At 39.2% G+C, this 23225-nt stretch overlaps 1 protein-coding gene across 1 annotated transcript in view; it reads right to left on the bottom strand.

The window, feature by feature from the left end:
• Window positions 1-23225, bottom strand: part of RAB11FIP2 (RAB11 family interacting protein 2 (class I)) — a 49796-nt gene that overhangs the window by 22301 nt on the left and 4270 nt on the right. The window contains 3 exon segments of the mRNA XM_006903739.1: window positions 13224-13695; window positions 14440-14882; window positions 23127-23223. Coding sequence (XP_006903801.1) covers window positions 13224-13695; window positions 14440-14882; window positions 23127-23223 — 1012 coding nt within the window.

Raw genomic sequence — 23225 nt, 5'->3', positions numbered from 1 at the left:
TAGGGAATGGCAAAGGATACACTGACAAAGAAGATTAATCAGAACTGGCTTTGACAAGCACTGTGGCATTTGGACAAGAACAAACTGGGAGGAGGGTAAAGAGAATAGTGCAACAATGAATGAGAATTTAAACTTTTAGATCTGCAATCAACACCTTCGGTAACAGCAGTCAAGAAATCAAGACTTATCTTGTTGGGAAAAGCCTGCTGTTAGAGATTAACAAGGACATCAATTTCATCAATTTAAAGACCGAGGTGTGCTTGATCCTGGCCATGATCTTTTCAATTACTTGCTACCCATCTGAAAGTTGGACAGTAAATAAGCATGGCAGAAAAAGAATTGATGTCTCTGAGTTGTGGTGTTGGAGAAGAGCACTTAATAACCCTTGGCCTGCCAAAAAAACCAAGTCTATCTTGAAGAAAGTACAACTAGGATGCTCCTTGGAAGCCAGGATGGTGAAGCTCCATCTCACATACTCTGGGCATGTTGTTAGGAGGGGTCAGTCCTTGGAGAAGGACACCGTGTTTGTAAAGGTGGAGGGTCAACACATGTGTGGAAGACCCTCAACAAGACAGACTGACCCAGAGACCGTAGCAGTGGACTCCAGTGGTACTAGAGAGGGAAAAGTGCTCATATGTTGTTCACAGAGTAACCACGAGTCACAGTCAACTTGACGTCGCATAACAATAGTAAACAAGCCTGGCTTAATGAGTTATTTTCAAAAAGTAAGATATATATCTTAATAATCTCTGACTTCCTGGTAAGCAGCAAATATTCAAAAATTAAATGAAAATAAAACTTGATCATCAAATCCACAATTTGGAAAAGTTATCCTGATAAACTGAGGCAGAAGGTAATGAAACGAGTGAAAAGATTTCCAAGAGCATCCGTTAGCTGGGTAACATTGAAAGAACATCATGTTCTCAGTAAATGACTGCTGGTGTGGGAGCATTCCGGGTCAAAAATCAAAACTATACCCCAGCAATTTCACATTTCCACAGGGAATAGTCAGTCTAAATATCTGAAATTGGGTGAGAGGGTAACTAAAGGGACCTGGGCATGATATATAAATCCAAACTGAGTTCAGGACAGTGTCCCCTCTGGCCCAGATGTGGACAGTTGTGAGGGGATAAGGAGAGCAAGGTTAATGTGGGACAGGCAATATAAGTCTAGATGAAAAAGAACTAACCGCTTAAACAACAGAGAATCAGAGTCCTTCTGTGTTTCCAATGTGCTTTTCTCAAAATGTATGTGCTGATTAATGGCAATTTATCTATACTAACAAGCTCCTCTTCTTGGTTTTTTTACAAAGGCATTGTCTCAAATTCTACCTTAAAATTAAACCAGACAATCTATCTACTGATTTACCAAAAATTAGTGCAGCCAGGGTCAGTGAATATAATCTTAATACTTTCCTATCAGAAACCTCAAGAGGACTTACATACTTTATCTTGCATTTGATCATATCATAACAACCTGTTCTCTTTAACTATTGGACTGGAGATGTGTTATCCTGTGTCCAGTGCCTAAGAGCTCGTTAATTACCTAAACTATATCTCCATAGGTCTTGTTAATTACCCGTCTCCTGTCTCAGAGGACCTTGTTAATAACTTGTACAGTCTCTCTAAAGAGGTCCTAACAACACATTAAAATTAAAGATGCTTTTCTTTTAGCACCTGTCAAGTGCTGTAAATTGAGAAATTTTCACATCAGTTTATTAGCCTACAGTAGTTTTCCTGGATTTTTTTTTTTTTTAAAAAGCTTGTTTTCTTCACTCTCACAGAATCTCTCTGTATCTCAATCGCTCCAGCTAAAAATAAAAAAATAAAAAAATGAAGTTTTGTCTTTTTTGGTTACTGAGCTTTTTTTGTTTTCAATTTTGAAGACTATAAAAATATCAATTTGCGTTAGTGAGCGAGCAAGCAAAAGGATGGCATGGCTGGTATCTGCAAATTAACCCATTGGGAGATGCACCAATTAATGAGAGCTATTATAATGAGTATCAGGATGACAAAGAGTCAAAAAGTTTCCCGGCCTGTCTGGGGAGTTCAACACGGAGTTCTAGTTTATTGCTGAGGGAGTTAACTGTGCATACTTCATGTTCCAACCATTGTTTCACTGGATACATTCTGTAAAGCCCCAGCCACCAAGGATTAATAGCTCTAAAATTCAAAAGTTTTTGTTTTCTTCCTTATAAATGAAGTTACAGATTTTCAGCTGTGTGAATGATTTAAAGCCTGCATGAATAAAAGGCAAATTACCTTTCATATTTGACAAATATAAGCAAAAACCAAAGGAGTGCTATTAAAAGAAACAATTTGCATGCTACGGTTTATGATGCCAAACACTAAGCTTTAAATGTAAGGGTGAAAAGTCAGTAAGGGTCATTAAAAAAAAATAAGGGTTTAAAGACTGAAATTTTTTTTTTTTTGAAAGGCAGTATTTACTGTAACTTTCTAAATAAAAATTTAAACTGATAGAAAGGGGAAACTGAAATTGTTTTTTTATTTTATAGGCATATTATACAACCTCATAATAATGGTTACATGTTTTACAGGCCTATGATGATTTTCGATTTGTGAAAATTAAAAACACATTTAATATGCATTTGAGGTCAGCAATCTTTTGCAGCTTCTGAAAAAGGCATAATACTGCCATTAACAAGAACTGACTAGTTAAAAGAAGAGAGGGAGGCTTTTGCAATCTCCAAAGCAAATGGCATGCTTCCATGTAAAAATCATAAAATATCAGTCACAAATAAGAGGGCTTGATCTTAGATACTATTTCTGTTTTCCCTAAAAAACAAAACAAAAAAACCCCAAGTAACTATTTGGGCTAAGCTCATCATCTAAAACGTAGGTAAGGCCTAGTTTCTATCATAAATATTGCAAGTGGACATATACGCACTAATGTAATTTGAAATACCAGGAATAGTACTAAACAGTATGCCATTAATTCTAGGGCCACAAGAGTTTTTATTTGGTATTCACAGCTATGGTAAAGCAGAAAATAATGAGAAGTAAGCACTTTCTTTGTGCAAGTCTCAACAGAAGAATGTTACTAAAGGTTCCTCATAAAGATAGCTATTAATTTTCGTTTCTGATCAGCTAGCTCTTTAACATCAAATAACACATACTCTTCACACTGAGTTATACATCTACTACAACTGCGTATTGCCAAAGGAGAAACTTTCAAAATAAGCCATGCTGTCACTGTTAGATGCCACCAAGTTAAGACTCATAGTGGCCCTATAAACAACTGAACACTGTCCTATTCTGTGCCACCCCCAAAATCTCGGCCCCACTCAAGCCCACTGCTGCAGTCACCTTCTGGTCCCTCCACATTTCCAAGCATGATGTCCCTCTCCAAGGAACAGCCTCTCCTAGTAATATGCCCAAAGCATGTGAGATGAAGCTTTATCACCTTTGCCTCCAAGGAGCATTCTGACTGTACCTTCTCCAAGACGTCATCTGTTTGCTCTTGGGCAGTCCATGGGATCTTCAGCACTCTTCTTCAATATCACAGTTCAAGGCATCAATTTCTTCTATCTCTCTTGTTATGAATTCTTTTAATACATAAACTTCCTCAGAGTCTTAATCTGCTGAGGGTGGAGATTCACGTCCACTCAAAGGCATCTTGGAAGGCAGGTTTCCTACCAAAAACTCAGTCACTGAAAACCCTAGAGAGGAGCTTCCCCTCAAGGAGTGAATCTTAATGAATAAAGCTTTTGTGACTTTCATTTGTGATGTGGCGTATTTAAAAATGAGAGGGAGCGGCTACACTGGTCTGTGGAATTTATGAAGTATTAGGTCAGTATAATTGAAACGGGGTACATAAAGACTGGCATCTCTGGCATTGTTGGTGGCTGTTGCTATGTGCCATTGAGTCGCTTGCGGCTCACAGTGACCCCATGGACAGCAGCCCTGAAACCTGCTCTATCCTGCGCCAACTTTACTGCCTCCTGGCACACCTGCATTAGTGAACTTAAACAGACTGGTACTGGCCATTCTGAATCAGAAAATGGCATAGTCCATTATGCCAGAAATAATAAAGTGAAACGGTATGGACAGTACTGCCTTCACTGTCAAAGGAACAAACAATTTCAGGATCTTTAAGGGCAATTCTGTCAATCATGAGGTAACAGCCACAAGCCTACAAGAACAGCTAATTAATACAGCATTATTCAAATATTTCCACAATCCACTAAATTATGAAGAGATTTAAGGTTTTCATCAATATCTGAGTCTAAAATTGATCATATGGTCAACCAAGATATATTGGTAATTACTGGAACTGGAAAGCTAAAGTGCAAACAGAGAAGGATTGGCAGTTGGAAAAGACAAACTTGGATTTCCAAAAATGATGCTGAAAATCACATGGTAAGAATTTCTCAAGACCAATACAAGACTAATATATTCATTTCAAATACCTTTTATAAGAATGACAAACAGTGACCATAGAAGTGGACCATGCCAGACAGAATACACAGAAATCAAAACAACTACAGCAATGGAAAGAGAAAATTATAAAATCCAGTATCGTAAGTGAGAACAAAGTCAGGAAACAAATGCAGAGTAAACCATTAAGTGCTCATATCCAAGTTCAACTTAAAGCTGAGGAAAAATGAAAACAAGTCTACCAGAGCCAAAGTACAACTTTGAGTATATTTCCACTAAATTTAATAACCACATCCAGAGTAGTTTTGGTGTGCTAACCATTAATCACTGAAGACCAGAGGAGTTGTGGGAAAACACTAGACATGAAGAAAGAAAAATGCCATGAAAGAGACATAAAAGAAAGACAAAAATGGATCAGAAGAGATTCTAGCATAGAGTAGCTAAAAAAGAAGATGGAAGAAATGAGCTGAATTAGTAACAAAGCTAAACTGAAGATTTCAAAGGGTGACTGCCCTTTCAGCTGCACTGAAAGGCGTTGGTATAAAAACAAGGCTTTAGGTATTGATGGGATACCAACAGAAAATTTAATAAATAATGTACCACTGCAAGTGTTTACTTGGTTATGTCAAGACAGCAAGCCTGACCAGCTGACTGCAGAGATCGATATCTGTGCTCACTCCACAGAAAGGTGATACTGAAAATGTGGAAATTATTGAACAACAACATTAACATCACGTTCTAATGAAAGATTCTGTCAACGGTAATTAAAAAACAATTGGAGGACGACATCGACAAGATTTGCCAGAAATTCAAGCTGGATTCAAAAGAGGGCATGGAACAAGCCGTGTATCCATTGCTGATGTATCCTGACTAAAAGGAGAGAATACCAGAAAGTTGCTGACAGCTGTGTCTGACCTCTACTAAGTTCGCAAGAGGAAGAGTCCCCATCAAGTATACAAAGTTAACTTCTATACCACCAGAGAAGCCTTCAAACTCCCATAACTACTTCTAACAAGTCTATCAACCACCACTCCTAGACATCACATCGCTCTATGACTGAGTCCTCTAATCCAGTTACAATGGCCGCACAGAACTCACAGACCACAGTCAGAATTATGGGGTCTATTAGAGGATTAGCAGGTTACAATTCAGGCTGAAATTCTTCTTGGGAATGCTGGAAAGCCCTCTGACCTTCAGTCTCATGACTCTGGGCTAGTGTTACACAGCTCTTCTAGTCCTACCAATTACAGTCTCCTCCCTCCCAGTCCACCCAAAGTTTAGGCAAAGGCCCTCAGTGGTGGCTTCATGGAGCAGCTGTGTCAGTTCAGTTCCACCTCATGTCAGACTCTGGTTCTCTGCCACCTCTGCTGCTGACCCAGACTGCCTCATGTAGGATTCTCTGGCCCAAAAGGGTGCATTGTACACCCCACTTCTTTCTTGATGGTCACAAGATCTCACTTTTCTGTCTTTGAATTGGCTCAGTTTAAGCCTGGAGGAATAGTAAAACTGACCCATCTGTTCATTAAGTCATCTACACATTTTGTTTGCATGTTCCTAACCTAATGGTGTTATTTACTTCATTCACATTATTAGCATGAAAGCCAAAGCTAATGGCTAGGAAAGTCATTCTAAATAATCCACCTACAATACCACAATTTGTAAAGAAAGAGAACTGCAGAAGACTCAACTGTGCTCTTTTGGAACCTATACAGAGACCAAGAGACATTCATTTGAACAGAACAAAGGACTACAGAATTGTTTAAAATTAGGAAGAATGTATGGCAAGGTATTCTTTATTTGTCCAATTTTAAGGCTTTCTGAGGTTCATCTGTTTATTTGGTTTTGGATGTTGAGTTGTAATGCATATGGAAGGCCACAGTCTTTGATCTTCTTCAGGAAGGGCTTCAAGTCCTCTTCTCTCTCAGCAAGGAAGGCGGTGTCATTGGTATATCATAGGCTATTAATGAGTCTTCCTCCAATACTAATTCTGTGTACTTCATCATCTAGTCCAACTTTTCATATTCTCAACAAGATGAACTGTGCTTGGAAAATGGGCTTAAACAGACCATTCATCGTTAAGGGGATGTGAGACTAAGCTGTGTTTCCTTCTCTCGAAAAAGATTATTAGGATTCAGAAAGAGCTGGATGGTACCTGGCAATAATAAACCATATAGAGCACAGTTCAACTCTATACACATTGGGTCACCACATAATGGAATGAACATGAGACCCACTGTCCTCAAAAGCACATAATCAGAAACAGGGTTTTTCTTCATTGCACTATAGGAAGCACACCTTTAGGAACAACCAATCTCTGAAAAGTACATCACGCTTAGGAGAGGACCAGTGAAAATGAGAGAAACATTCCATGGGAATGAAAGGAATCACTGCAGTGATGGGCGAAACTTGACCACTGATTGTAGGGGCACTGCAGAGCTAGGCAATGTTATACGTAAGGTAACCATGAGCTGGAGCTGACTTGAAAGCAACTACGAAACACAGCTTATAAATATAACCATATTTTTTTTTAAATGTCACTTATCATTACTGCTGCCTAGGCTTTCCTTGAAACTTGAGAAACAAAATTATCCTATTCGGTAAATATCTTGTCAAATATTTCTGCCTGGCCTTCACTGCCTACTAAAAACATAGGTGTTTCTTACCTATTCTGCCAAATCTCTTTCTTCTCACCATCTGATCTGTTTTAATCAAGCTGATCTCCTTACTGTGCCTTTCATCTGAGAGCCCGGTGAACAGAGGTTGTCTATTCAAATATTAATTTACTAGCACAATTCTTGATTCCTATTCAGTGATCTCTAATGAAATAAGGGATATAATTTAAAGAAACAATTTCTAAATCTGATTAATAATTAGAATACAAGACTTTAAAAAAACCTTTATTCACTCCCCCCCCCCATTTCAAGGCTCCATTCATTGTGGATTCTAATTCAGTCTGAGTAGGATTAGAAAAAATGGCAAGGGAAAAAAATCTGCAGAAGACCTTGATGGCTCCCAAGAAGGCATGTTCTAAGTATGACGGAACACCAAGGAAGATGGACTCCAAAGAACTGCTAAGAAGTTCTCTGATTGGGTGGTGAACTCGATGATGCAGATCCTATAAGCACAGTAATTAGGCTCTTTTTTATGAGTAGAAAATCAGAGAAGGGCAATGTCCACTGTTAATCAAGAAAGACTTAAAAGATTTCACTTTCAGAGAGGAGTCTCAATACATCCCTGTATTGAGTGAAGGAACACAAATAGCATGGCCTCACATACTTAAAGGAGAGTAAGGTATACTATGGGAAAGAGCTTGTCCAGAACACAGAATTGAGAAAAAAACAGTAAAAGAAAAATTGGATACAAGACAAGGCCAAAGGATAGTTAACCCTGAAATGAGAAGACTTTGGGTCTAGCATTGATTAACGGTGGTTCTTAAAACTCTTCTGATGTAGAAGTTCTGAAAGAGAGCAACGAGTCCCGTGGCCCACCTCTCAGCTTAACTGCAAAAATACTACTAAACGCTGAAATAAGCAAGCACAAAAGTTATCATTTATGCAAAGTCAGTTACTTTCAGTCTGGTTACCCTGCACATGTATCCAAGGATCCATCTTACAGAAGTGCCCTTCTCTCTTTCCGTTCATTCTTAAGTACAGGAGTAAACAAGCTTTTTCTGTAAAGGGGTTATTAACCACTATTTTTTGGCTTTGAAAGCCATTCATTCTGTTAAAACAATTCAACTTTGTTCACTACAAAAACAAACAAGCATGGCTGTGTTCCAGTAAAGCTTTATTTACAAACACCAGCTGCAGGCCAAATCCGGTGCACAGATAGTTTGCTCATCACTAGTCCAGAGTATGGAGACAGTGCGTCAACATGGAGGATTCTGTACAAGGTGTACATCCCTTCTACTCACAGATGAATAAACTGGAACCTGTTCACATGACTGCCATCAAATGAAGGTTTATCTACTGGTATGGCAAAATAAAAAGAAAATTAGCTTTAGTGACCGTATATATTCATTTCTACTGTCCAACGAAAATGTCAAAGAATTGGCTGCAAACCAACTGGCTGTAAGCCAGTTTGAAAATGGCATAATGGAACATGTAAGCATATTTGTTAATGGAAAATGATATAGTGAAAATTCAAGCGCTCTAATGATCGAGTCGGCAGGGAGCTGCCCTGTCAATGCAAAGGGAAGTATTTTGAATCCACTAGCTACTCAGAGAGAAAGATGGGCAAAATCCTCTCATGAGATTTATAGCTTCTGGAAACCCAGTGCAAGGTCAGCTACAAGTCAGTTCCAACTAGTCAACAACGGGCGTGTGATTCAAGAAAGCATTACTTCACAAATGTAAGAATAAACACACAAATGAATTGATACTGATGATACTAAAGCACTTGTGATTTTCAATTAAAAAATACAGCATTAAGTTTGTGTGGTGTTAAGGGTTTCTTGTTCAAGATGGCTTCTCCAGCACTGACTTTGACTTTGCCATGTCAAGAACATGTGAACAGGGTGTGCTGGCCTAGCCACAAAGGTACTCAGCAATCTTAGCACTAAACTGAGCAGATTCAGCAGTAGAATTTGAGAATCTCACCACCAGCAAAGAATCAGTGTGCCCTCTGAGGCCAGAGATTCACATGGCAGCCAGACCTACAGGAGAAGAGCTGCAGCTGAAGCTGAGATCCAGAGACCCCACGAGCTGGAACTGACCTTGGGACTGCAATCCCAAGGCATCAGAGCTAAGAGCCTTTGCCCAAGCTCTCTGGAGGACTTGGGGGGGGGGGTGTGAGGAGGACACCCTTAACTGGCAGGACTAAGCCTTTGTAACACTGGCCTAAAGGCTTGAGGCTCTCAAGGTTGAGATGCCTGGGGAACCTTTCAGAAGCTGTCCTAAATTATATCTTACTGCCAACCTGAACTAACTTGGAGAAACGATGAAAGTTATACAAGTGTTCAGGTCTTTCGTTCATAGTGTTGCTATGAGTTGTCTATGACTCGACGGCACTTAACAACAACAACAACAACAACAACAAAAGAGCTCAGTTGGCCTAGTGGACAGAAAGTGATTCTACCAAGCCAAAAGTGGGTGATTTTAGTCTGTGGCCCTCAGGCCTGGTTTTAATTGGTTTTGGTCAAACATTCTTTTAAGTGGCATAGCACTTGTCTGTCCATTTGCTGTACAGAGGTAACTCGTGGTTGCTGTGATGCTAAACACTGTGACACTGATGAGTCAAAGGCAATAATGGTTACCCATGGTGGACTGTTGTTTGGTGGAGCTCCCCAATAAAAACAAGCTTGGAAGCAGGAGTGGCATCCACTTCCATAACAGCTTGCCTCCGGAAACCCTACGAACTTGGAGAAACGATGAAAGTTATATAAGTGCTCAGGTCTTTCATTCATAGGGTTGCTATGAGTCATCTACAAATCAACAGCACTTAACAACAATATGGCTCTGTGTAGTCTGAGAGTGACCACAACATATTTCAGACCCAGTAGAACAGTAAGATTTGTGCTGTAAGGAGTAGAAAGAGGTGTGGGAGTGTGGGGACATGTCTGACCTCATGGAATTAGTTTTGTGTTGTGGATGTTGCTGACTTGGAGAGTTCCCTTTGGTGGAGTTGGTAAAGGTCAGATATAGCTGTCCCATGTGGCCCTTGCTTTCTTTACAGTTTGTAGCACAAACAACTCTACATTAATAATACCCCCTGCCATCGAGTTGTTTCCAACTCACAATGACCTTCCATCAGGTCATCAAGCCTATAAATAAATCTTTAACAGAGAAGACTCACCATCCTTCTCCCATGGAGGGTCTGATGGGTTTGAACTGCTAACTTTGCAATTAGTAGTCCAAGATACTACGTATCACTTCACAAGAGTTCCTTATACCACTTATAAAACCTCATTCCTAAAAGCTAAGACAATTCTAACTATACTTCTTTGTTCTCATGTTGCATGACATATACACTGCACATTTTTGTGATGTGCACATACACCATCTGAAAGTCTGGACTTTCAGTAAAAAGCTGAGCTGGCACTGATGGGTACCGATAACACTGTATTTTCATCTGCTGTCTATTCATTCTCTTGGGAACAGTTAAAAGCTCATTCCTCAAGCCCTTACAGGAAAGTTGAGACATGACCAAGTTCTGGCCAGATACAAGGGTTCCACTCTGGAACAATCATGAAGGTAATGTCCACACTGCCAAGCCTGGCAACCAGCAATGCCCATGTATGGCCATTCGCCTTCCTCTCTGCAGCAGCCCTGGGCACCAGGTGGTGAAGGGTGGTGTAACCTGAAGGAAGGAAAACATGGCCCCAAGTAACTCCGTGAGTCTGCGGCTACTAAGAACATCTGGATTAGATTTTAATGTGAGAGGTTGAAAATGTCCATATAACTGAGAGGTAATATTGGGAAGATGAAAATATAATGATTGCATGATTATTAAAGACAAAACTGCCTTGACTGTAACCTTCTTGACTTCAGTCACGAGAAAGCTGCTCTGCTTCAAAATCTGAGCTACACATTCTTCCACCATTTTTACTTAATCCTTTTTCATACTATTAATTAACGCTAACACTTTACTAAAATGTTCTGCACTTAGCACAAAACAAAGATGGTCTGTGACTCACAATGAATATAGTAACTTCCAGGTAACGAAGAAACGTGACAGCTGTGAATGGGAAGGATGGCAGTTTGAACCCACCAGCCACTTCACAGAAAAAAAGATGTGGTGATCTGCTTCCGTAACGATTTACAGCCTTGGGCACTATATAATGTGGTCTGCTCTCTCGAGGCTTGCTACAAGTTGGGACTGACTGGCTGGCAGTTGGCTAAGGAGTGACCCCCCCCCCCCCACCATTTGTTTTAAAACAGTACCTTAGGAACTTATAAATTGGAATTTAAACACACAAACACACACACCCCATGCTTGCTATCATTTTGTACATAGATCATGACACAGAATTTTGACAGAAATAGCATTAATACTGAAGTAACCCAATACAAAGAAAGTCTGAATCTGGCAAAATGCTATGCTCACTTTGAAAGTCCCTGGTGGTCCATATATATATAGTCCACGTACAGGCAATATAAGATTTGAAGACACTTATTTTTCCAGATACTATCTTGCTACTATTTCTCATTCTTCTTGGACTCTAAATTATCCAATCTGTCAAGCTGTCTCAGACAGAGGCATGTAATAATGCCCATGGGATGTTCCATTCTCCTTCTGCTCTGCTTTCACCAATCTTTAGCAAAAATAAATTCAACAGAATAAGAAAAAAGCGAAAACTTAGGACTTTAAGAGAGTAAGTGACATATACTGTGTAAAATACTAAAATAAAAAAGGTTTAAGGCAGCATATTAAAACTATGGATTCATCAGTAAAATATTAAAGCCATATGATAAAAAAAGCATTTCTTTGGAGTACAGTCTAAAAAAGATGACAAAATGATACTTTCAAAAACCACAGCACATATCCATTTATTGATTAAAGAAAGTAAGAGAAATGCATACTTTCCTTTGAAAAAGTGTGAGAGAGGTGGGGGGAAAGAGCCTGAAGGGGGGACTGTGGATACTACACCCTCCACGCACAGAAGGGCAAAGCTCTGAGTGTGTAAAACACGACAGACCAGCACATGAAACATCACAGCAGTCAGCATTTATGCAATCCCTTTTTGGAGCCTGGCTCTGTGCTCTGTATATTGCATATGCACTTAATCCTCGTGCACTATCAAGTAGTGATAATATTTCTTGTTTCAAAGATGGAGATGCTGAGGTTTATAGAGGTCACAGTGATTCTAAGCCAGGACACCCACTCGGGGCTGCTTCAAGAATAAGCCTGGATTAGATATGGCAAACTTTCTATCACGTGGTTTGCTGGGGATTTCTTCTGATTCCAATAAATTCATTTTATTCTCTACTTAGGATTCCCTTAAATCACTTACTCCATTGTGCACTGGTGTAAAATTCATTATCATGTTTAAATACATACATTCCAACTTCAACCAGGAATAGGAACAGCAGCATTGTATAAGTAATTGAGAAACTGCATTTGAAAATCTAATGTTTAACCTGATATTCTTTCTTTGACTATAAACCATAGAGGTATTCTTTTTGTACATTTATAGTACTCTCATGGGTTAATAAAATCTAATTCACAACTTTTTAAACTATTTCTTCACAGCCATTTAATAAGGATAGTTAGCCCCTATTATAAAAATTAATACTTAAAGCAGTATTTCTTAAATAGCCATGGGCTACTATTTGTCCACTAATCCTTTCCAGATAAGGCATGCACTAATCCCTGGAATATTTAGGAATAAAACATATCTAAATTTCTGGCTTGAATTAATACCCACTCTCATCAGAGCTCATCGAAACCTATGCCATTCTCTCCACAAATGTCAGTGAATTTTTGGCTCAAAAAAGTGGAAGTAATTGAGGATAGGGAATAAGACACTTCTACATAAAGATTTTCTTATCCTTCTAGCCAGTTCTGACTGAAAATGCCCCATGTTGGCAGAGATTGTGAAGATGGTACAGGCCAGGGCAAGGTTTCAATCTGCTGTCCAGAAGATCACTATGAATTTGAGTGGGTAAGATTCAATGGCACCTAACAAATACAGCCAGAGAGCTCAGTTCAACGATGGAAGCATCATTACCTGGCACCGTAATGAAGTATAACAATAAAACAAGACTAAGTTCATTGAAGTAAAAGAAAAACTAAAAATATCCAAGTATTTAAAAGGGATTATGTGATACTTGAAAGCATCGTATCTCTGCAAAATAGCACTCCTCTCCCCACCCCCATTAAGCTTACCTTGAAGATGGCATTATATTAGAAGCCCTGAATTTTGTTGTAAACGGATTAGTTGACTCATAATCAAAGCAGTCCTGGCGGTTTTCACTGAACGCATTAGGTGATTTCACGTCACAAGGACTGTGTGACCCCCCACTGTTAGGTCTATCAGATCTTCTGCTGTCTTTTTTCCCAGTAACTCTTTCAAAGAGGCTAACTTTCTCTCTCTTCTCTCTTTTGTTTTCTTTCCTTATTTCAACTGATTTGGAAAATAAATTCACACTGCTGTCCCATGATTCACTGCTTTCTTCAAATGGGTTTTTCTTCCTTGGCAGTGTTGCAAATTTTGGGAGTAATGAAGCAGTCACATTTGTAAATGGGTCATTCTGTCTTCCGAAGGACGACGGTTCGCCTTCGGCCACGCTGTTGTCAGGTTGGTTCATTTTAGAAGTATCAAAGCTTAATGTTCTTCTGTGTGGAGATTTGAGACTTCCTGCAAACAATTTTGTGGTTAGAACATAATCAGTGACACATTACATCACACTCTGACACATTCAGTGTGCACACGGGTTCTGCTTTTAGAAGGAGAGCAATTAGCTATTTCAAGATATTAACCTTCAAAATAACCACGGAAGGCAATTGTACAATGCAGTCTAAAGCATCCAGGCTAAAAACAATTAGCATATTGCTGGACAATTAGTATCAGCTCAGCTCAGAAAGAAACAGCTACTCAAGCACACGTTGGTGTCAAAACTAGAGGTTCAGCTTGGCAGCAGAAGGCTAAAAATTGTCAAAAGATTTTTTTTTCTTTTTCCTTCCATCATTTAGCATTAAATTTACTTTGTTTCAACTTTTTTCTGGGTACATTCTGATGAAATGGAATATTCACTTATGCATCTGGCTCTGGAGAAACAAGAAGTAGTAATAAAAGAAGGCCATGAAAGGAGCTTAGAGCACATTTTATTATCATCAAATAATAGATATGTAAACAAACTGACTTCAATGCACTCACCAATTTTTTATATAGTAGGTGCTCGATTAAATATTTGAGGAAAGACTATATATAGAAAATACTTATAAGAAACTGCCAATGTTTATTCTCCAACTTTTGAAGTTAAACTGTAAAATGCGTAAGCATTTTAGACCACTGTGGATACAATGAGATTAAACTTTAAAAAAAAAATCAAGACATGTATTTCAAACCACCTTGGCTACAATTAGAAAGAACAGTTCTTACCGCTTTCTGGAACTGCCCCAAAGGAATCTATCTGGCGCCCCAGAAGATGTGTTTGACCAACAGTGCCTGACTTCAGTTTCTCAGAGGACATGTGGGACCCAGTTAAGTCAGACATTGAATGGGCTGAAGAAAGTCTCTGAGGTCCCAAAAGAAAAGGTTTTTTTGGTTTAGATTTCATCTGGATTTCGTGGCTTGCAAACTCCGTGCTGGCATCAGGCAGGGGAGTGCTTGGAATGATTGCAGAAGACGTATCCGAAAATGTCCCATCGTTTTTTCTTCCTTTCATCTTATCTTTTAGTTTTGCAAAAGGAGATCTCGTTTTGTCCTTCATTGATAAATCGAACATACTGGCTGTCATATTGTTCCTCATGAACTGAATATTGACTTTTATCTCACCCCTGTTTTTGGCTCTTTTTCCTTGTTTGGATTCTAATCTGAACCACCTTAAAAAGAAGAAAATGAAAGGGGGAAATTAATTCTAACACACAGTCAGGAGAGGATATGGATACAAATAGTTTTTCAGGTTAAGTTCCTACACATCGAGGGACTATGGACACCAAAACACAGCTGGAGACTCCATCAGCCAGATTTCTGGTTTTACTCACTGGTTCATTTCAAGGCCTGGTCACTGCTTCTGTGATGTGACACATACTGAAAGGATATGTGTTTGGAGGTTTGAAATGGGCTCGAAAAAGTAAAGGTTTTCAGATACTCTTTCATTTATTATTTGAAATTCACTCATCAAAAATTCTTACCTATGATAGCTAATACATTTCCATCTAGAGTATGTACTACCAATGGGCTAAGAAGGTTTTTTAACATTAAAAGACACAATGTATAGGAATGATCTAGGAAACAATGTGAATGAAGGAATGTGTGAAATACAATGTACATGAATGGGGGAAATGAAAAACCCCAAAAATAATGAGACACACACACACACACACACAAGACAGTGAGGTAGAGAGATTCTTAAAACATCATCAATACATATTATTTTTAAGTATTATAATCATTAGCCACATTTTTTAATAAAATAATACTCTAGCTCCTTCCAAAAATTATTTTAAAGTTTGAAAAGAATTGTTTTAAAGCTAAGAGCCGCTACATATACTTTATGTTAAAAAGCTTTAAAGCCATTGTGTTAAAACTACAGCCTGCTGCATACATTGCATATAAGTAATTAAAATTGCACATCAAGCCTTTTCCTACATAAAATATGTGAAATGGGTAAAATGTAAGAAATGATAAAGGAATAAATCCTGCAGGAAAAAAATTCATACAAAAGTTTTTTGCTGGGGAGGAGGAAACAACTCCAGTGTGTCCTGTTAGGGTCTACTTGCTTAACTTATTATTGCTAAATGAATACAATGCCATCTTATAACAAATTAACGTTACTTTAAATGGAGCTAGGTCTTCTGCAGTCATTCATTCCACTGTATTATATTGTCCATTTGTAAATGATGTCTAAAAAACAAGGTTTATTTTTATTTTGTTTACAGAGTTCTGATCCATGATTTCTTTTTCAGTGGTCAGTGTCCCAGTGGTCACTTAACAGGGCAAAGAGCCAAAAAAAAAACCCCAAACAAACAAAAAAAACCAACCCAAAATTCTGCAAAAGGAAGCCTAGACAATTTCCACAATGTCTGTACATGATTTAACAATGAGGCTCAATACCCATTCCTGCAGACAGGTTATTATTTAAATATGTCTCTAATCAACTGTAACAAATTTTCTTAGCTACAAAGGAACTCTGATCTAATTTTACATTAGTTCATTCTCATTTTACCAACAGGATATGCCAAAAAGAAGATTACACTTACTATTCATCAAGGGGAAGACTGGTTCACAGGTCTTAGAGAGCATACCTGTGATATAATGTATTTTTACGCAAATAACGTGCATTTTATACATTTTTTGGTTTCTGCTGTGTATCACCTAGTTGGAATCAACCCACAGCTGACCACTCGAGGTTTTCAGAGGTAGTCAATCCCACAGGAGGACACTGCCCAACTTCCTCTACAGGGGCAGCTGGTAGATTCAAACTGTGTACCTTTGGATGGACAGCACACTTCCTTACCACCAGGTCACCAGAGCTCCCTTATGTTATATGAGTGCTCATTAGTTCCTATTAATGTGTGTTACATGTGAAAATAAGGTACATATGAACTGACTACCATATAGAGGGTTTCAGTACGATACTAAAGGGTTACATTATACATCTAAATAATTACACAATGTATTCATTACCTCCTAATTAGATCCGAACGTCATCCTTTAAGAACACTCTGGAGTGAAAAAAGTCACACACTCACCATCTTAACCCACTGGTCTCTGTTTTGGTTTTTAGGACGAGACACGCTTATGGTCTAGACCACCACCCCAGGAACTATGGAGCCCTCTTGGCACAGTTCCTAATCTTAGGGTTGGCAGGTTGATGCCACCCACTATTCCCGGGGAGAAAGATGGGCAGGTAGTTTCCTTCTCTAAAGATTTACAGCCTCACAATCTCAAAGGAGGAGCACCATGGGTTGGAAGCCACTCACCGGGGTATGGGTGCGTGTTGGCCACAAAGTTAAAGCAGTGAAGTAGAAATGAAATTAAATACACACATTTGGGCATCTACATTTACAAGAAGAAATAGGCAGAAAGGGGAACCCCAGCAGCGAGGCTTGGTAGCTGTAGAGGCATTTGGAGCTCAGGGGCCCCAGTTCCTGCACCATCCTAGCACTGCAAGGATTCAGGCTGGACACAATCCTAATACATTCAATACTGGTGTGCAATGACGAGGCTGACAAGTCAGGTGTTTTACACATCCCTTTTCATTCTTAACAGCACTATCTCCAAACTCTAGGCAAATAATCCAAAGTTCCTTAAGACAAAAGCCACTGCCATAGCCAGTTCTCACCGTGCTGCTCTAGGGCCCAGCACAACCCACCCCATGGGCTTCCCAAGACTGTGAATCTTATGGAAAGAGACGGCCCCATCCCTCTCTTTTGAGTTCAACTGTGGGCTTTCTGGGACACAGCAAAATGTTTTAACCACAACACTCCCAGAGTTCCTTTAATTAACATTTAAAAAAAAAAAATCTGTCCCCAACAACAGACTGGAACTCCACCAAAGGCTTCTCAAGACTGGAACTACTGGTGATGCCTGCCACACCCTCCTGTGGAGTGGCTGGAGGGTTCCATCGCTCAGCCAGTTTGTGGCCCAACACATGATCATGGCCCCCTTTGGGCACCAAGGTACACAACACCAAAAGGTGTTCAAAAATGAAAATTTAAAATCTACACACTTTAGAGAGAAAAAGAGCACCCCCAAAAGCCATTAGTGTTCCCTCTAATTTACAAAGCACACACTAAGCCTGATGGAAACATTCATCTGCTTTTACATCCTTAGTTCACAGATAAGGAAACCAAAGCGCAGAAAATAATTTTGCAAAGTCAGTGAGAAAAAAAAAATCCAAAGCTGATGAGTAACATCTGCAGGGGGGAAAAAAAAGTTTCAACATACTCCAAGAGTCTTTATAGCAAAGAATCGTCTTCAGCAAAGATGATCAAGCAACTGAGTTTATATTCTTTCAAACGTTTCCCAAGCAACCTTCAAAATCTACAAAAGTCTTAAATTAGCTAGAACTTCTGCCCAAGAAGTCCTACTGCCCACCAACCACTGTCTGAGAGGGGATTCTGACATGGGACGTCCCTCCATCAGGTTTCCTGGGTGTGTGAATCTTTACAGAAGGAGGCCATCTTTGCCCATCTTTCTCCCCAACGTGCAGTTGGCCGGTTCAAACCACTGACCTTTTGATTAACAGGGCAAAATGCAACATACCATCCATAGTTAATGCTAATCCTCACAACATGAGAACCAAGAAGACTGGAATAAATCTGTGAAAATCCATCCCTAACAGAAACTTAAAACTGTGTCAGCACACCACAGAACATCTTCGAATTTAGGGTTCAAGCGTAAGAGCCAGAATACTCTGCCGTCTCCACGGTCTTGAGTAAAATCTAGTCAGTAAGAGTTCTTCACCATTTTTCACTCTTCCTTTAAGAATCGAAATGCAAGTGCCTCTCTGCTCTGCATTATGAATACGGCAGGGAGAAGTCGTGCTGTTCCCACCGAACCCGAGGCCCGGCAATGCTTCTGCATATTTCCAATTCCTATTCCTTTTCTCGTCTTTTCACAGGACACTTGATGGAATCCTTTTTTCCTAAAATTAAACATCTTTCTCAGGAAAGTAGCAACTTGGAATACAATCTGGCATAGCCAAGGTCTTCTGGAGAGGGGGCACTTTGTCCTTTCTGCCTGCCATTGGCTGCCTACACACATACCAAAACTCCTTAATAAGTATCCTTTTCCCAGCCATATACTAATGTTGTAAAAAAAAAAAAAAAAAAAAAATTAAACATCTTTCTTTGGTTCAGCTGTCTACCAAAAACCTCACTTTGTCATCATAGCATCAGCTCTATGGGAATGTCTTGTACACTGCCCACTCTCACAAATTCTCAAGGAACATTGTGAGGAAAAAAATATTCTTGTTAACGAAGTTGGAGAAATTCAACCAATTAAGATTTACTTAAAAAAAAAAGATTTACTTCCACTAAGACAAGTTACTTATCTTTTTTAAGAATAGAATATTTTATAACAGAAATTGTTAGCCTAGACTCTAAGCTGAGGAAATCTCTAATTTAAGGCAAATGGAATCTAAAGACACAGGGACAGGAAATAAGAAATCACAGCAATAAACTCTGTATAATTGAAAACCTTAAACGTCACAAAACTGAACATCCCAAAAGTTTGGCAATGGAAGTTATTAACTCATAGCTGTGGAAAACAGAATCACTTTTAAGGAGAAAACTACTTCTGGTAGATACTTCAGAAATATCCTGAATATCACGAGGATGCATGGAAAATATAATCTGTAACAAAAGTCAAAAACAAAATACTAGCAAGAAAGCATGTTAAAGATTCCCATGTGTAAAACAAAATACAGCAAACCTGAGAAAAAGTTAACAGATGAGGAAACCATGGCACAGAAAGTAATTTTGCAAAGTCAGATTAAAGTTAGTCAAGTAAAGATGATGAGTAACAATTTGCAGGAAAACAGTTCACTCGAATCGGGTGAGTCACATATGTTAATAAGGTCAAAAACATAAGTCCTATGCTAATAAGGTTAAAAACAGATCCTATGTTACAGGACCATGTAACAGCCTGGAAATGTGACACCCCAGATGTAACACTACTTGTTTTCTATCCCTTGAGTGCATGTCTTGATGGTAGGTGTGGCCGCCCAAAAAATGTTTATTACATTTTTATTTCTAGAATCATATTCATAACATAATCAAGCTTCTCTGTCTCTGTGTGTGTGTGTGTGTGTATGTCTTGCTCTGTTTCTTTCTTTTGAGTGGGGGAATGTGGTAAGCTTAAAAGAAAAAAAATCAGATCCGTGTTTGAATGCAAATTGTAAATACAGTATAGTTTCCACCTCTCTCACATCTCAAAGGGGAGAGAAAAAAAACCCTGCAAAGAATTTCCACAAATATCCTAAAAAAAAAAAAAAAATGTAGGCGTGACAAACAACTTCAGCTGCTTTTATCTGAAATGGATCTAATAGGCAAGTCTTAATGAGATTTTCAAGACTCACTCCAGAGATGGCACTTGGTTCTCCAGGCTCCAAAAAAGGTAAAATGAAGACACTGCATTTGGGGCTTTGGTAGATTAATGCTGATTTTATTTTTCCACCTCTGGAGTGCTGGATTTAAACTGTAAGTGGCTTTGGTTCAATTTTTAGTGGGCACAGGTCCATGTGCAAAACCACCACACATGTGGGAACTATTTGCCAGCAATTGGTGCTGTGTGGTCAGCACTGGGGCAAGCCTGGCAGCCTGGGTGCCAAAGGGCAGGATGCAGGTGCGGGGCTGAGAGCTGAGACCCAAGGCCACCGTGTGCCTGCGTCATGCCCAGCTCTGGGGCTCCCAGCATCGTTACTTTTCACAAGCCATAAATACAAACCAACATCACCCACTCCGGTTGTAAAAAAATCAATAGATATTACATAACAGCATGAACGATTTTACCATTCAATTATTAAACACTGTACTATTTCCTTAAATCTCGTGCCAGAATCAATGCAGACGCTCATTAAAGTGTGAGATACAGAAGTTCTCTTTCTATGCCCCAGTAAGCACGTTCTGGCGAGGGACTGGAACCCTCTCTTTAAAAGGAGAGGGAGGGGGAAAAATGGTTTCAGCCATCACGCCACTTTGCCTATTATGACATCAAATGGAAGACAGGCTGCAGATTCTTGTCTTCAGTGTCAGCAAAGTAAGGGTGTCCCACCCCGCACTTCCAGGGGACCTCTACGTCAGCTGGTGCCTCACCACTCACTCTGCTTTTCTATAAAGTGCTCGGGGATATGCTGACAAGGTGCAGCAGAGTGCAGAATATTAAATATCTTTCTTGCAACACACTGGTGATTCAAGTCTGCCTCTAACTGCGCCACATGTCCAGCTGTGCTGGAAAAAGGAAACTATTAAATATATTAAAAAATGAGAAATATTACCCATAAAGACACCTCATTAAGTATGTGGTCCCCATTTATCCACAAAGATGAATGCTACATGAAAATCACTTTGAAAGCAGTATCACCACCAGCCCTCCTGACAATACTGAAAAGCTGTTTCCCCCCAAGAGTTTTGATCAATTCAAATTTACCGGCCAGCACTGACTCTCTTCAAGGAGAGACACCGACGTTAGAGTTCTGCTCACCCTGATGCTGCCGAAGACCAGGCACAGAACAAAAACTTTCAAAGGTTAGGCAGTCCTCAGAATCCATGGATTCACTCTTGGGCCTACTTTCACTTGGGAAAATTTTCTTGCAGAGAAGGTCTGTATCATTCATTAATAGGAGCAATACTGTATGTGTACAAAGAAACCTGAAGTTTCTTCCAAGTATGACGTCCTTAAAAGTTTAAAACATTTTAATACAGATTTGGTGTGACTTAAAATTGACAATTTAATATTAATTAGCCGATAGCTGGCCATTTTTCACCTTAATGCAAATTCCTCGGAGGAAAGAGAGATGATGCTTTTTAAGTATCAAATAGTTTTAGTATCACTGATGTAGGTTCAAAGTCATTTAAAAGCTGTTTCTCTCGTTTCCTAAAATATTTTATCTGCTCAACTTGTTTAATTACTTCCCAGTTTTCCTCTTGGCCTCCAACTATTTTTTTTCTTTGCCCTTTTCCCCTGTGTACATTAAATCTTTGGTAAAGATCTGAGAGGAAAAAAAATCCAATCCAGAGGAGCCTGTGGGAAGAAATGTACAGATAAGAACAGGAGGTAGTTAACTTAAACCCAAAAAAAAAAACCCCAAACCAACACCTATGGTGAATTTTTAAACATTATTACTATTTTTAAAAATTAAAGAGAAAATTTTGTTTGCACTGAAGGAATTATCACAGCTCTTTGGGAAATCTGAAGAATTTAAGTTACTCCACTTTTCTCTCAATAATTTCATTAATCTTAATGCTCTCAACTATAAGCTGTCGGAGGCAGTGAATACACACCATCTCTGATATCATTATATTTTGCAAAAAGACAGAATACTGTTAACTTATTATTAAGGCTTTTTTTTTTCATCGTGAAATATCAAACCCAAGCATGAAAGTCATAAAAAACCATGTTTTCAGTAAAACACCATTAATTCATTTCATCACAAGAATTTAATTGTCTCCAACCCTACAACACTTAAGATGGCCTAAACACTGGCTTTGGAGGATTCATTCTGGTGTAATAATATGTTGTAAATTCAAAGAAAAATATTGTTAGTACTTTCAAAGTTGAGAGTGTCTCCACACACTTCAAAACTTTTTTCCCTTAACAGTGTTAGACTATCAGGATGAACTGACCCTGAAAAAAAAGACACACGCTCTCCTTAAAATAAAGGCCAACTGTGTTTATGAGGCTGAGGGGAAACACAGTTCTAAATGTGGTAATTTCTCTTTGACAGCTTCAGAGTTCAACCTTTCCACTCAAATGTTACACTGGCAGATTTAATTTTAAGGTTTATACTGGCAAATTTAATTTTAGTGCTCCCTTTTATGGCAGTTTTCAACATTTAAGATTCCATTTACATGCAGGAGACCGTTTAGTTGTTCAACTCTATGACCCAAGTCTTCCCCAAAAGAGTAAAATGGTGTTAATTCACTTAATACCCAGTGCAAAATATTTGATTATTTAAGAGATATTTACCACAAAGAAAGGAAGGGATAATGGGCTATTTTGCTGTCTCCCTTTAAATAAGGTTCCTTCAAAGGGTTCTTTTCACTTCGGATCGATGCAAATATGGTGCCTATAACTGGGTCATATGTCAACCTCCCCAAATCCCAACCCCATACATACACATAATTTCAAAGACCAGAAATTCCACAAATAAGATACACGTATGCACTCCCTGCCCAACCTGGCCATTCTTACTCAGATCCACCCTGCAGCGCCTAACTGTCCCCTCCGGGCTCCCAGGCTGTCATCATAAGGGAAGCAGATTGCCACGCCTTTCTCCCGCGGAGCACCACCTCGTGGGTTCGAGACCGCTCACCTTTTAAAGGGTCGCAGGGGAGTGCTTTAAGCACTGGGCCACCCAGGCTCATCCCCAAAGTTCAAAGTAAATTCTGTTAACTTACTCGGTTTTCCTTCTTTGTTTGTCCTCAAAGATGTCATTGAGATTGATTGCCACTTGCCCCAAGAATTTATCCAGCCCGACCAGGGACCTGTGCATGACT

This window comes from Elephantulus edwardii, unplaced genomic scaffold (assembly GCF_000299155.1).
Source record: "Elephantulus edwardii isolate Elephantulus edwardi_28Jun2011 unplaced genomic scaffold, EleEdw1.0 scaffold00006, whole genome shotgun sequence".
Taxonomy (NCBI): Eukaryota; Metazoa; Chordata; class Mammalia; order Macroscelidea; family Macroscelididae; genus Elephantulus; species Elephantulus edwardii.
This window is presented reverse-complemented; position numbering and strand designations above follow the sequence as displayed.